Source organism: Setaria italica, chromosome VII, assembly GCF_000263155.2.
Source record: "Setaria italica strain Yugu1 chromosome VII, Setaria_italica_v2.0, whole genome shotgun sequence".
NCBI classification, from domain to species: Eukaryota; Viridiplantae; Streptophyta; class Magnoliopsida; order Poales; family Poaceae; genus Setaria; species Setaria italica.
Genome location: NC_028456.1, coordinates 21,505,891 through 21,520,033, shown reverse-complemented (window position 1 = coordinate 21,520,033; position 14,143 = coordinate 21,505,891). Strand labels below are relative to the sequence as shown.

At 50.9% G+C, this 14,143-nt stretch overlaps 2 protein-coding genes across 2 annotated transcripts; both read right to left on the bottom strand.

Moving 5' to 3' along the window:
- Window positions 1-7,030: 7,030 nt before the first annotated feature.
- On the bottom strand, window positions 7,031-9,440 carry LOC101786518 (E3 ubiquitin-protein ligase ATL6). The gene is made up of 2 exons (XM_004975729.2): window positions 7,526-9,440; window positions 7,031-7,440 (listed from the first exon to the last, which is right to left on the bottom strand). Exon 1 carries the CDS (start codon window positions 8,716-8,718, stop codon window positions 7,543-7,545), a length of 1,176 nt encoding a protein of 391 aa, XP_004975786.1. The 5' UTR covers window positions 8,719-9,440; the 3' UTR covers window positions 7,031-7,440; window positions 7,526-7,542.
- Window positions 9,441-11,560: 2,120 nt separating this feature from the next.
- On the bottom strand, window positions 11,561-13,835 carry LOC101786116 (pentatricopeptide repeat-containing protein At5g09450, mitochondrial). The gene is made up of 2 exons (XM_004975728.3): window positions 13,448-13,835; window positions 11,561-12,625 (listed from the first exon to the last, which is right to left on the bottom strand). The coding sequence occupies exons 1-2, from the start codon at window positions 13,766-13,768 to the stop codon at window positions 11,720-11,722; spliced, it is 1,227 nt and encodes a 408-aa protein (XP_004975785.1). The 5' UTR covers window positions 13,769-13,835; the 3' UTR covers window positions 11,561-11,719.
- Window positions 13,836-14,143: the final 308 nt, after the last annotated feature.

Here is a 14,143-nt window from a genome sequence, read left to right as displayed (position 1 = left end):
TTCACCTACTTAGGCCTGCCTCTGGGGACAACCAAACCAAAAATACAAAACTTCTTACCCTTAATTCAGAGAGTCGAGAAAAGGCTTAATTCCACATCGATCTACCTGAGTCAAGGTGGTAAATTGGAAATGGTCAACTCAATGCTATCCTCTTCGGCAGTTTTTTGCACATCAACAATCAAGTTACCCAAATGTGTCATCAAACAACTGGATAAATATAGGAAACATTATCTCTGGAGAGGGTCGGATCTCATCGAAAGCAACCTGGACGATGGTATGTGTTCCCAAAAAGCAAGGAGTACTGGGAGTGGTAAACACTCGGGCTCATAATGATGCTCTGCTACTCAAATTTTTGCACAAGTTCTATTCCAGAGCAGATATCCCATGGGTAAATCTAGCATGGGATAATTATTATCAGCAAGGAAAGCTTCCAGGACAGCAGCGTAAAGGATCATTCTGGTGGAGAGATATGGTTAAATTATTGGACAAATACAAAGGAATAGTGTCTGCTTCTCTGGCAGACGGCTCTACTATCTTGTTTTGGCAGGACTTATGAAATGGTATGATACCGAGTCAATACTATCCTAAATTATACGCCTTTGCCACCAATCAGAATGCCACATGCCGAGTTGTGTTCAACAACACAGAATTGATTAATGATTTTAACTTACCTCTATCAACACAAGCATATGAGCAGCTCTGTCACTTACAACAAAAAATCTCTAGCCTTGTCATGGAAAGGGAACAAGATCAATGGTCATACATTTGGGGATCGACATAATTTTCCACGAATAAAGCTTATAAAGCAATTATGGGTCAGAGAAGGGTGCATCCTTCCTTCAAATGGATTTGGAGATCCAGGTGCCAAATGAAACACAAAGTTTTCTTTTGGTTACTGCTTATAGATCGTTTGCCAACAAGGGATATCTTGGGAAGAAAATGTATGAATCTGGATTCATTTGTTTTTGAACTGTGCATCCTGCAGAAAAGAGAAACAGTTAATCATCTATTCTTCAGATGCAACGTCGGTGTCACATACATATCCACGAGATCACACCGGAATATTATTGAACAAATCAAACGAAAACTGGGAGTTCCTTTCTACATGGAGATTATTATCTTAATGTCATGGAGGATCTGGACCACAAGGAACAACTGGTTGTTTAAATTAGACCCCTCAATCACAATCTGCAAATAGAAGTTCCTTGATGAATTCAGCTACTTACTGCTAAGGGTCAGACCAAATTTGGTGCATCTAATGGAAGTCTGGTTACATTCTTTACAAACGATCTTGACAACCGTGGCTTAACTTTCCTTTCTTTCTTTCTTTTTCTTTTCTTTCTTGTTGTTTCTGCTCTTTTTTTGTTAGCTTACTTTGTGAGACCTTTTTATTTTAATATATAACAGGGGTACTTCACCCCTATTGTTTTATCAAAAAAATAGTGTTTTACCACTGATTTTCAAGAAAACTATCGGTGTTACTCCTAGCTGACACTGATAAACAAGCCTAGCTCCGCCCCTCCGGAGCTAGCTCAGGAATGATGTTGGCTCAGTCCAGGCGGCTAGCGCTCGTTGGTATACATACTTGCCAGATGTGCTGATATCTGAAGCACTCGTTGCACGTGATGGCCTTCTGATAGCAGTGGCACAAGGCTACAACAAGGTTACATTGAAGTTGGATAATCTGTCGCTGGCCGATCTCCTTAAATCGGATGCTGGTGGAAACTCTATGATGGATGATTCATGGCATGAGATACAATAGCTTAGTACGAGGTCATTTGCTCACTTTAGGCTTTCTTTTGTAAGGAGGGAGGCAGACTCTCCTGTATGTTACTGCCTTACTGGCTTGACCACGTTCCATCATGGCTGAAGGAAGTCACGGATAGTGATTGTATTCCTGCTTGGGTTTGTTTGGATTGGTTTGAAACTATACCCTACCAATCCTGGGTGCACCCTCATGCCATTGGCTGCTGCTTGGTTCAACTGGCGAGTGTTGGCAATAGGGATAAAAATTTTGGCTTAAATTTTGGTATTTTTCGACCGTGACCTACTACGGGAAACAGTTAAAATGCCGAGTGTTTTTATTTGCCAAGTGCTTTATTTCGGGCACTCAGCAACGGTAGTGTTTGCCGAGTGTTTCCGTGAAAGCACTCGGCAAACATTCTACACTTGGCATAAATTCTCCTTCCCGAATGTCAAATGGAAAACACTCGGCAAAGCCATAACCGACACTCGGCAAATCTTCACCATGTGACCGGCACGTGCGACATCCGTTAGGGGGCGTGCCGGACATTAGGCCTTTGCCGAGTGTCCATCACAGACACTCGGCAAAATTCCAGGTTTGCCAAGTGCTTCGCTCGACACTCGGCAAAGTCATATGTTTGCCAAGTGTTTTCTTCCGGCACTCGGCAAACGCCTATGGTTGCCGAGTGTTTTTTGCGACACTCGGCAAAACCAAAACTATTTTTCCCTCCTCTACCCTCCACACTTTTTCTACTCCTCATGTACAACATTTGGCACTGCATGTTAGAAGGTGGTCTATTTCTTGGTCTGTTTGCTATATTTAATGAATTAATTTCATTTAGAGTAATTCGTTGATTTAAGTCAAATTTGAACTGCAAGTGATTGAAATAATGGAATAAAATGAGTGAAAAAATCATATTCATGTTAATGAGTCTGAATTGAGGTCTCATCCAGTAAATGAAAAGAAATTTCGAACATTTTGTTCAGAAAACACGACCACGAACGTGTGGCCGAATGATTTTTAAATTCTCAAAAAAAACAAACAAAGTCTGAAAATCATGAGGTTTGTCAAGATGCCATGATATCATATGTGGAGGCTGTGGTAAAAAATTGAGAAGGTTTCGTACCATTTTTGACGTATGATGCTTACAAATCGAAGCATCTCCGGAGAAGATTCGTAGAAGTTGGAAGGATCCGGTAAGATTTTGAGTCCAACTGACACTTGAATTTGGGTTTGACTTCAAATTTTTTTTGTATAGGTAATAGACAACATAGATTGATTCATGTCAAATTTTGGGATCCGTTTGATAATTTTTATTTATTAACTGTAATTATATAAATTTAATAGATATAAATTCAATTTGAGCTATAACTCCATGAAATAATGGAATAATATTAGTAGAAAAATGAAATAGGCATTGTTTAGTGATTTTGACTAGATTTTTTCAAAGTTTATGGGGAAAAATTAGTAAAACATGTTATTGAAGGTTTACACATGAAATATAAGCGTACTTTGCCGAGTGTCATATCAAAACACTCGGCAAAGTAGCTATTTGCCGAGCATCTACTATTCAACACTCGGCAAACGTTTCCGCGAGCCCACCGCCAGGCGAAGCTACCGTTTGATAATTCAAAATAAAAAATAAAAAAGGGACTTTGCCGAGTGCCGGCGATCTAGCACTCGGCAAAGCCCCTAAATTAACCCCCGGCCGCCCGCCCTAACTCACGCGCACATGCACACACCCACACTCATGGCCGCGCCTCCCTCACCCTGTCCCCGGTGGCGCGCACCCGGCACCGCCCCGGCCCCGGCGTGCCCCGCCCGCTCCACTGATTCAGGTACTGTCATTTGTTATCTATACTAGGCATCAGTTTCTCCAAGCATTTAATTTTAATCTCCTTTGCCTCACTGTGTGGAGATCTTAGAGTATTGATGGGTTGATCATTTGAACAATATGCTTCTGTCAATAGATAAATAAATATATGTTGCAAAGAATTATTTGCTTCCTTTTGAGCTGTGTGTGGTTGGCGGCCATCGTGCCGTTAAATTGGAGTGGACCAATTCATGAGGGTAAGTAAATAATGTTGATACTTACTTTATTTAAGATTAATTAGGCTCAATTTTTTTTTTCATATGTCACACGCTTGATGATGTAGGTGCCTCCGTGGTGGTGCCGTGCGCATATCTGGTGCTGGGAAATGATGGTGGACGTGTGGTTGGAGCTCGGGTGGTTGGAGAACCACCTTGCTTGCCAGCAGCGGCGTTTGCAGATGCCAAGTGCACCACACCATCAAGGCAGCCTGAGCCTTGATGAATATAGGGAAAATTGGGTATGCGACTTCAATTCTTTATTCTAACACTCAATTCTGCATAATTTCTAATCATTTTGTATTTTTTTGCCGCAGTCATCGTCACATGATGGCCGACCTTGCTCCCAGCTCAAGGCATGGGTTCTGTCCAAAAAGGGCAAGGCGACGGCCGACATCGACTTCAACCCGGACGACCTGTCCGAGGCTTATAGCAATCCTAGCATCCACAACAGCGTCATCGAGTATACAGCGTTGGCAATGGAGGTTCACGGGCAAGATTTCGATCCGAGCTTCGAGGATATTGATGGAGAAATTGTGATGAGGGTGGGAGGAGGCAAGAAGCATGGCCGGTATTGGATTGGCGACGGCGTAATTGACACGGCCTCTACTCCCACTCTCTCCCAGATCCGAGCAAGGAGCACGGACTCGAGCCCGGCGATACGGCCACGACCAACCACTGCCCAATTCCAGATGGAGGCTTTCCAGGTTCTTTCTCTTTCATTCATCGTTCGTTGGTTGTTATGTACTTTAGCTTTACATTGTAACATTGCAATGAAATATTGTAGGCCCAGGTGAAAGCAGCAAGGAAGCAACAAGAGGAGATGGCGGCGAGGATGGAGCAGATGGTTCAGCAGAGGATAGAGGTCGAGCGGAAGAGGATGGAGGAAGAAAATCAGATGAGGATGGACCAGATGTTCCAATACATGTAGAATTTTTCTTCGTGCATGGGTCAATCTTTGCCACCGCCACCGATGCTATTCCCTCTACCTCAGCCACCCACAACTACTCCTGCGAGTCACTTGACACATTGTGCTTAAGATATAATACTTTAACTTAGACAACTTTAGATGTTAGCTCAGAATGTCCTATCCTATGTGCAGAATCAATCGGCGGCTTCGAATACTCAAGACCAGGATTTATCGCAGTGGTCTCCTTGGCCTCCGCGGTTTTAGGTTTTGCATTTGTGACTTGAACTTGGATGAAACTTAGTTGTGACTTGAACTTGGATTTATGGCTTGTTTCATGCTTACTTTGGATTATGTCTCTGACGTTTATGAATAATGCTTGTAATGGTGGTCGTGAATTATGCCTGTGATTATTTATTATAAATGCCTGTGATGATGTGTATTGTGAATTGAGTGGGGTCCGTTATACGTGACAAAAGAGGTAAAAAGGGGGTTACTGCCAACTTTGCCGAGCGTTACACTCGGCAAAGAGGGGCTTTGCTGAGTGTTTTGGCTTTAACACTCAGCAAAGGGGGCAGTTGCACCACGTTCTGGTGCTTTTTTGCCGAGTGTATTGGCTTAAACACTCGGCAAAGAAGCCATTAAATGCTGCGGTGACCCATGTTTGCCGAGCGCTAAGCCCCCGACACTCAGCAAACTTTAACGTGTTTGCCGAGTGCCAAGCCACCGACACTCGGCAAACTTTAAGGTGTTTGCCGAGTGCCATGCGGTCGGCACTCGGCAAATTTTAATGTGTTGCCGAGTGTCTTCCGTCTGACACTCGGCAAACTAGCCGTTACCCTGGACGCCGTTAACGTCCTTTTTGCCGAGTGTTTATCTTCGCCGAGTGTTTTTTACCTTCGGCAAACCTGTTGCCGAGTGACCGATGTTTGTCACTCGACAAACACATGTTTGCCAGCGGAAAATTCGTTGAATGCTAAATGCCGAGTGTTTTTGGGTCTACAGGCACTCGGCAAACGGCAAAGTTAATGTTTCCCGTAGTGACCGAAATTACTATTTCAGCTGACCCCCATCTTCCATAGAGAAGCCACAAACTGACCGCTCCTTTACACAGGAGAAGAAGCCGCCGTGGCTACTGCGACTATTGTCGATTGTTTTCTTTCGAAGACCAGTGGCTACTGTCTGTCAGTTTGAGATGCCCGAATGGCTTTGCTTCCCTGGCTCCCTTCGTCGTTTTGGGCTTTGGAATTGGGCCCCTAGTACTCTTGGCATGTGTTGTTGTGGACCAGCAGTTGCTATCGCTGGACGCTGGATCTGTTTGCCTGCACCTGCAGCAGTCCCGATCGCGCTGATCCAACCGAATGCGCTAGCCTGCAGGCTGCAGCCATCCTGACCGACGTAAGCGACAGTTCCGAGTGTGCCGTCAGCCACTCTCAGCCGGTTACGCTCATCAAACAGTCTAGCTCGTCAAAACGTAGCTGGGCATTCCTTCACACCGTATGAAACAGCAGAACAGGTTGACGTTGCTAGCTGCCATTTGTGAGTGAGTAGCCCGGTTCATTGGTGCATTCCAATTTTGTGGACGTTGGAAATGCGTATAGAGAGCTTCCTATGTCGCGTCGCAATGCCGAAAGGACCGAAAGCAGGACCGATCGGAACTCCACTGCTGATTGCTTCGCATCGCGATGCCAAAAGGACCAAAAGCAAAAGGGCATGGGCTGTGGCACGAAGAATCCCCCAAAATCGCGCTCACTTCGCCAATTGTTTTAGCATGTTGTGAGGGCCGAGGGGGCCGTCAGAGCGTCTCGCCGTCTCGACTAGCCAGTAGCCGCCCAAACACACAAATTTTGCACGACGGACGCGTGACCGAGTGGAGTTTCTGCTTGGCGCTCACCACCGATCGTTTCGCCACGCGTGCGCGATGCGTCCACGGCACTCGCACCTCGCCGCCGGCCGGACACAACACAACAGATGGCTTCGCTGCCGGCTTCCGCGCTCGTTTCACACATGGAGCTCGTTGCTACCTGTCTTCTCTCTTAAAATAAACACATCCCTGTGCCACGGACTCGCTGCCCCGGCGCCGCTGCCAAGAGACCCCGATCCGTCCTGGAGGTCGGGGCGACGTCAAGCGCGGCCGGGCCGTAGCCACTACGCGACGCGGCGCCTTTGAAAATGGCGCGACGGACGCGGGGCCCTCAGTTGGTCAGTCCTCTCTTATCCTCTGTTATTTCCTTGCCGTTTCTTTATGCCCGTCACTACTCATTGCACGGACCTTCCCCCTCCAAGCTCGCATTTTCTTTTCTTTTCTTTGTCCCCGCATGAATCTTTCAAAGTCAGATTGACACGAACCCAAACAAAAAGAGGAGGGACACATGTAGCACACTATACCTGCATGATTTTGCAGTCCCATTGCTGGGAAAGATCCTCATAAAGAATGGTTAACAGCGCAAATGATCTGGCTTAAAGCTGACGCTCCCAGCATAATGCTTCTCCCACTAACAAAAAGAGAGGCTATCGTTTAGGAGGATATCGGCCGTAAAGAACGGCAGTCCAAAGAGAAGTGAGAACCCTCCATGGTTCTTTGAACTCTTTACCCTCTCCTTGTCAATTTTTCAATCCCACAAAATCTACAGGCCACGCAAATCGCGAAAGCAACAGGTTTCCGAAATTCAGGCCGCTATCACGCTATCGCCAAATATTCCTAAACATAAACAAATACAAACGATTAGGAAAAAAAAAAAGAAGAAGCACAAACTTGTCGGATTTTACAGGTCAAGCATTCCGACCGTCCCGCGGTGGGCAATCACGGCCGTCCCGCCGGCGGCGGCGTGGCCGAGCCCTTCCTGCTGGACTCGCCGCCGTCCCTTGCCCCCCTCGTGGACCCGTCCCACCCCTTCCGGACGGAGCCGTCGCCCCCGCCTCGCGCCCACGAGACCGTCCGGACCAGGAACGAGTGCCACCGGCGCCCGCCGTGGCTGCTCCCGCCGCCGCCGCCGCCGTTGCCGAAGCTTCCTCCCCCTCCTCCTAGGCGGCGTCCGCCTCGGGAGCTGCCCTCGGAGCTCATGTCGGAGAGGTTGATCAGGCTGGTGGCGTGCCGCAGGCGTAGGGACCGGAGCACCTGCTCACGCACGTGCTCCGGGAGCCGCAGCGTGAACCTCTCGTGGTCGCCCTCCTCCGCGGCGGCGGCCGCCGCCGCGGAGAGCGAGTGGCCCGTCGAGTGCGACCGCGGCATCCTCACCGCGCGACGCGCGCTGCGCAGCATCTCGAGCTCGATGGCCTCCTCCTTCCTGTCGTCCTCGTCGCTGTCCTCCTCCTCGGAGTCCTCGTCCACCACGGGTATCGACACGGCCTCCTGCGGCGGCGAGGGCTGGCGCTGCTCCTGCGGCGAGGGGGGCGCCACTGCCACTGCCATCGCCACCGCCACCGCCGGCGCCGGCTTCTCGAGGTTGGCGCGGCAGAGCGGGCAGGTGACCCGCGACTGCAGCCAGGGGTCGATGCACTCCGGGTGGAAGGCGTGGGAGCAGTGCGGCAGCAGGCGGAGGTCGTCGTCGTCCTCGAACGCCGTCAGGCACACGGCGCACTCGAGCACGCCCTTGCCAATCTTGTGCGCCACCACCTCCCTGTAGGAGACGATGGGGAACGTGGCCACCACGGCGGGGTCCAGCCCGCGCTTCCCCCTCCTGGACGGGCCCCCGGTCCCCGCGGCCGCCGCCGCGGCCTCCCCGTGCGCGCCGGGGTCCGCGAGGCGGCACTGGTTGACGTACGCGCAGATGAAGAGCAGGAAGAAGAAGACGCTGATGGCCACCGTGATGAACGTCGACATGGTCCGCCCGAACGCCGTCTGCTGCTGAGGCGGCGGCTGAGGCGCCGGCGGCGGCGAGGAGAACGAAGTCGAATTCGGGGACGGCGCCTGCGCGTCGCAGACGGCCATGCCGGCGCCGAGGAGGCAGAGGACGAGGAGTAGCTCCCGCGTCCCCATCGCCCCTCGCGGAGCACACAGGAGCACGGAATTGGGTGGAGACGGCTCCACTAGTGCCACCGAGGTCTGCTGCGGTGGGATTCTCAATTCTGCTTTGACGACACGAGGAACCCTGTGTGCTCGCCTAAAATCCCCGGCCCGAGCTCGCCCACGCCCAGCTCTTCTTTCTTTCTCCTTGCCGATGGGTGCTCGCCTCTTTGCTCTTTCCAAACGTGCCTTTTCTTCCCCTTTTTCTACACCTGGACTGCTCCTTTTGACAATTTTAGGCGGCCACTGATGTGGTGCAGGCTTGGAGTTGAAGCTGCAGGCACTGACTGCATTCGCAGGACCAAAGGAGGATGTCAGGGCGTGTGCCGAGTGCTTGACCTTGGCAATATCCTATCCTACAGGTTTTGGAGGTTACCATTACCAAGGAGGTGTATATGGTGACGGTGCCAATGTGACGCAGCTGGAGAAAGGCCTGGAATGCTTGAAAAAAGCTCCGGTCAGTTGTAGCTTGGAAAAAAACCGTCTCACTGGTCACTGCACGGGGAGGGGACAACCGGACAAGATCACAAGAGGGAGGATGCGAAGCGCGAGTCAAGCCGATTTGCCGAGCCGATGATGCCTTTCCGACAGCGTGGATTCGCTGCGCACAGTCTACGTGAAATCGGACAAAGGCCAAGAAGGTTACAAGAAGCACACACTGACTGGAGCACGTAACTGGGGAAACCGGGAAAGGACACTGCGAATGCGGGTCTGCCGCGATGGGATTCTGCTTTGACGACACGAGAAACCGGCGTGCGGATCACCAAATCCTATTGTCGTTGTCAAGATTTGCGGATCGAGACTTAGACTAGTAAATTTCTTTTATGCGCGTAAGGCTTCGGATGGTGGTGTGGGAGACACGGGGTTAGACTGGTTCGGGCAAAGGAAGGCCCTACGTCCAGTATCGGGAGATCCTTGTGTTACCCACGCGGGGTTCTGTAGTAGGGGTTACAGTAGTGCGAGAGAGGGAACCGGTTCCAGGTCTCTTGAGAGTGCGCTCGTGCTCTAAGTGGGTACGGGTGTGTTCTATTTGCCTGGCAGCCCCCCCACATCTCAGGCTCCCGGTTCTCCTTTAATAGCGCAAGGAGGCCACCGAGGTTACAGGTGAGACCGGTTGTCAGGAGAAGTAAAAGAGATAAACAAAGCTAGGTAGAAAACAACACAAAGAGAGGGACCAAGTCCCCAGGCCACCGGCGCCCTCGCCGGTCTTCGGCTCCTGCCAGCACGTCTGCCGGAGGAGGACGGCCGCCGTCGCGTCCCGTCGATGGTCTCCTCGACAGCTGTCGCCGCCATGCGCGATGATGGTGTTTTGTCGTGGCACCTGTGTCCGTTGGGGGAGGCGGCGGATCCCGCCATCTGCTGACAGCCCGCGGAAGGCGGACATCGCGTCCCTGTCGCCGAATGCGTGGGGCGCGAGGACGGGCGCGACTTCCTCCTGCTCCGGGCGGCGCAAGCCATGAGTGCCCTGCTGCGAATCAGGGGGATCTGTGGCCACTGTAGCCTGTGCGGTCATGGCTACAGTGTTCCGCTCGGGTACTTGTGGCGGGTCACATCGAGGGGCGCGGGCGCCTTTCTGCGTGCCAGAGCCGCGGTGCATTTATGGCGAGACCGCTGGGGGGCCCACAAGATCCGCGCCCTTGTCCGTCGGTCTGCGCCCGAGGTGGACACTTGTCTCGTGGGCCGGGATGAGTCCGACCCCCTACGCCTGGGGTCGGGCGAAGCGGAGCCTTGCGGCGAGGGGTCGGGCGCTCCCGACCCTGGGACCGCGGTCGGGCGAGGCGGAGTCCCGCCATCGAGGGGTCGGGATTGTCCGACCCCGGGACCCTGGGTCGGGCGAGACGGAGTGGGATGTTCTCTGCCTCTACTGGGTCGGCGGTAATCGCAATTACCGCAGGTGGGCCTGGGCCTTCATGACTGTTGCTTTAAGCGGCATTAGGAGGTCGTTAATATTTCCTCCCAACACCCATGTTTGGCACATATGGGCAAAAATTTAGCCCCTGTCACATCGAATGTTTGAATACTAATTAGAAGTATTAAATATTAGTTAATTACAAAACTAATTGCACAAACTCTAGGCTAAATCGCGAGACGAATCTATTAAACCTAATTAGTCCACGATTTGACAATGTGGTGCTACAGTAACCATTCGCTAATGATGAATTAATTAGGCTTAATAGATTCATCTCGCGATTTAGCCTAGGGATTCTACTATTAGTTTTGTAATTAGCTCATATTTAATCATCCTAATTAGCATCCGAACCTCCTAGGGGGTTCGGCTGATAGCCCGCCTATCTCTTTCTTGCTATCCCTGCGCGTTGGCTCTCTCCAAACCCGTTTCCCCTTCGTTTCTCGCTTCCTTCTGGATGCATCTTTTTGACTAAAATTTAGCGAGACACTGCGTCACTCACTCTGATGGAGGGAAGGCACGTTTTTGTATTTGTACCGAACAAAGACTCGGCTATTAGGCGTGTGCAGTGTGCTAGTGCATGACACCGGGAATATTCTGAAGTTTCGGGGGTCATCAGAGCAGGTGTGCATGGTGATGATTGACAACGCATGAAAGGCCTCGAAACACTTGAAAATTCCCTCTGTCGCTTGCAACCGGTCTCGTTACGCACAATCATGGAACAACTCGCACCATCACCATCCTCGTGGCGAGAACGTGGAGCGTGAGACAATCAGTGTGCGATCAGCAGGCCACAGGTGGTGTGGCTTCCGCCAGCGTGCAGTCGCTGTACCTGTCGTCTACGTGAAACTAAACAAAGGTAGTTAGGCCAGGAAGATCACAAGAAAATGTCGATGACCATACAGAGTCTTCATGTGTCATCGTGCCACGGTCCTGGCAAATATATAATCAGATACGTACCTTGCCAAAAAAAATAGCGTGCAAATTGCTTGGCGGGTCCATCATTTATTCCTTCACACAACAAAAACTCTCTGGCGATATATGATCAAGTCAGAAAGAAACTCGTAATCACGCGGCAACAGTTGCCCTGCTTGTCAGTATACAACTCTTTTGCAGCATCAGTTCTCTAAAACTCTCTGCAGTGTCGGTGAGGCCGGCATTCAGAAGAGCGTCGAACAGCCTGTTGCAGGCGGAGATGTCGAACTCCGGAGCTTTGGACCGCTGCCACTGGTCGACGATCTCCCCAGCGTCCTTCAGCCGCTCGCACATCAGGTAGGAGGAGATCACGCAGATGTAGTTCCGGCTCGTCATCCGCTGAGAAGTCATAAGCATCGATTTCCATATGTCCTTTATCCTCTCTAGGTTGCCCAGGCCGGCATGTAGAAGGACGAGGAAATCGTAGGTTATCCACTCCCTCTGGCTGATCTTTGCCTCGGCTTCCACCAGTGAATTTCCAGAGCCAACAAGCTGACTGGCGTCAACGTAAATAGAGGCAAGTTTCCGGTACAGTGTCCATCCTTCTTTGGACTTTGGATCCTTTGACATCTCGTCGAGAATTCCTTTGAAGCACTCGAGATCCATGGAAGCAGCAGCTGCACTGACCCGGAGATTGTAGGTGAAGAGATCTGGAGAAACATTTTGCCTTTTTAGTTCTTCAGCAATGACCTGAACTTTATCCAGCTCCCCGACAGAAATGTACAAGGTCATCATTTCATTGTAAACCAGGACATCCATAGACAGGTTTGCATCCTTCATTCTGCCAAACAGCCTTTCAGCTTTGTCTGTCATCTTTGATCGGGCATAGGAATGCAGAAGTGCTGTATAGGCTTGTAGAGATTTAGCTTCAGGTGGAAGCTTCTCAAAGAAATCTTCAGCCGCATTGGCACCAAAAACTCTGGTAATCAAGTCAATGCGCATTCCATAGTCACTCTCAGATAAATCAGATTCGTGATGTGTCTTCATCCAGTCCGCTACCTGTAAAATGTGCAGTTAATAACTGATGCTGCAATTTGCAAATTTTTTTCTAGAAGGGGGAAAGATAGCAACAATTGACAAAACAGAACCCTTTGCTAGAGTATCAGCAGAAACAACCAAATAAAACAAGGGAATGAATATGTGCACCTACAGCGAGGTAACAGTCTGGAAGAGGTTTCTTTTTCAGGGTTAGCAAAAGTTACCATATAAGATCATGACACAAACCCATTTGGCTATTATGTTGCCAAAAAAACATGATAGCTAATACCAATTAGCATTAAAATGGCACAACAAATACAAAGATAAATTCAATTGACGAAATGTTGTTTCCTAGTTATAAGATCATAGCTGTAGCCTCTGCCATCATACCGAAGTCTTAAGACTAGATGCTCATCTTCATAGCCACCCTAATCAGTAACAGCCAACAAGGAAGGAAGCTAACACAAATACAATTGAAATGCTAAAGCTTCCTAGACCTAGAGTAATAGTGCCCAATATGGCAATATGTAGCATCAAATTCCTGTCAATTGTTTAAACTAACCCACAGCAAAACCTACTTATAAAACCTCGACCTGTTTAAGGAGACAGATGCATCTGCCGCGACAGTATAAGTCTGCAATCAGGCTACCACACAATCTTAATTATCCAGCTAGATAAACCTACATCGCGTGCACGTCATAACCATTTCCAGAACAAAGGAACATATCACATCAGAGCGCTCCACAAGAGCGCTCGCTGCACGGACAACGCACTAAATCCTTGCAGGCAGAGGCAGGCAGAGCAATTGGAAGGGGTCAATGGTTCTGCGGGCGGGGACCGAACCTCGAGGGCGTGCTTGTACCGGCGGACGCGGCTGAGGTCGCGCGCGATGCGGCGGAGCTCCTCCGCGGGGGCGGCGCGTCCCTCTCCGGACCACCTCTCGAGCGCCGCCGTCGCGCTCCGCTTCGCCAGGCCCAGCCGGAAGATGCGGCTGCGCAGGTCGTCGCCATCCTCCTCGCCCGTAGCCGCCGCGGCCGCGGGGGGCGGGGTCGTCGCGGCCTCTGACGAGAAGGGGCCGCGGCCCACGAGGACGGAGCGGAGGGGCATGCCGGAGCCGCCGGATCGCTTGGCGCGGGCGGCTGCTCGGGGAAGCACCGCCGCCATCTGGTCGTGCGCTCCGCAGCGTGTGATGTGTTCCCTGTTCGAGCGAACCCGTGCGAAATGGACAGTGATTCCATCTTGCAGGGCCGAGCCGTTGTATGGTTGGGCAGTCTGGGCCGCCATGTTGGGCTGGACTGCAACCACGATGGGCTGCCTAGACGTCCATCTCGGGTGGGCCTCGGCAGTCGGCCCCTGCTGCTGTACACGGCCCGGCGATGCTCATCTCTGTCCTCTCCTACGCCCGGTCTCTTCGTCTGTCATCTCCTACGCCTGCAGTCCTCCCGGTCTCCTCGCCATGGACGAAGATCTCCAACCTTGATTATGCTTTACGCACACTCCGTCCCTAACCGAGGCGAGGTCAGCGTTCTTGTACCCGCT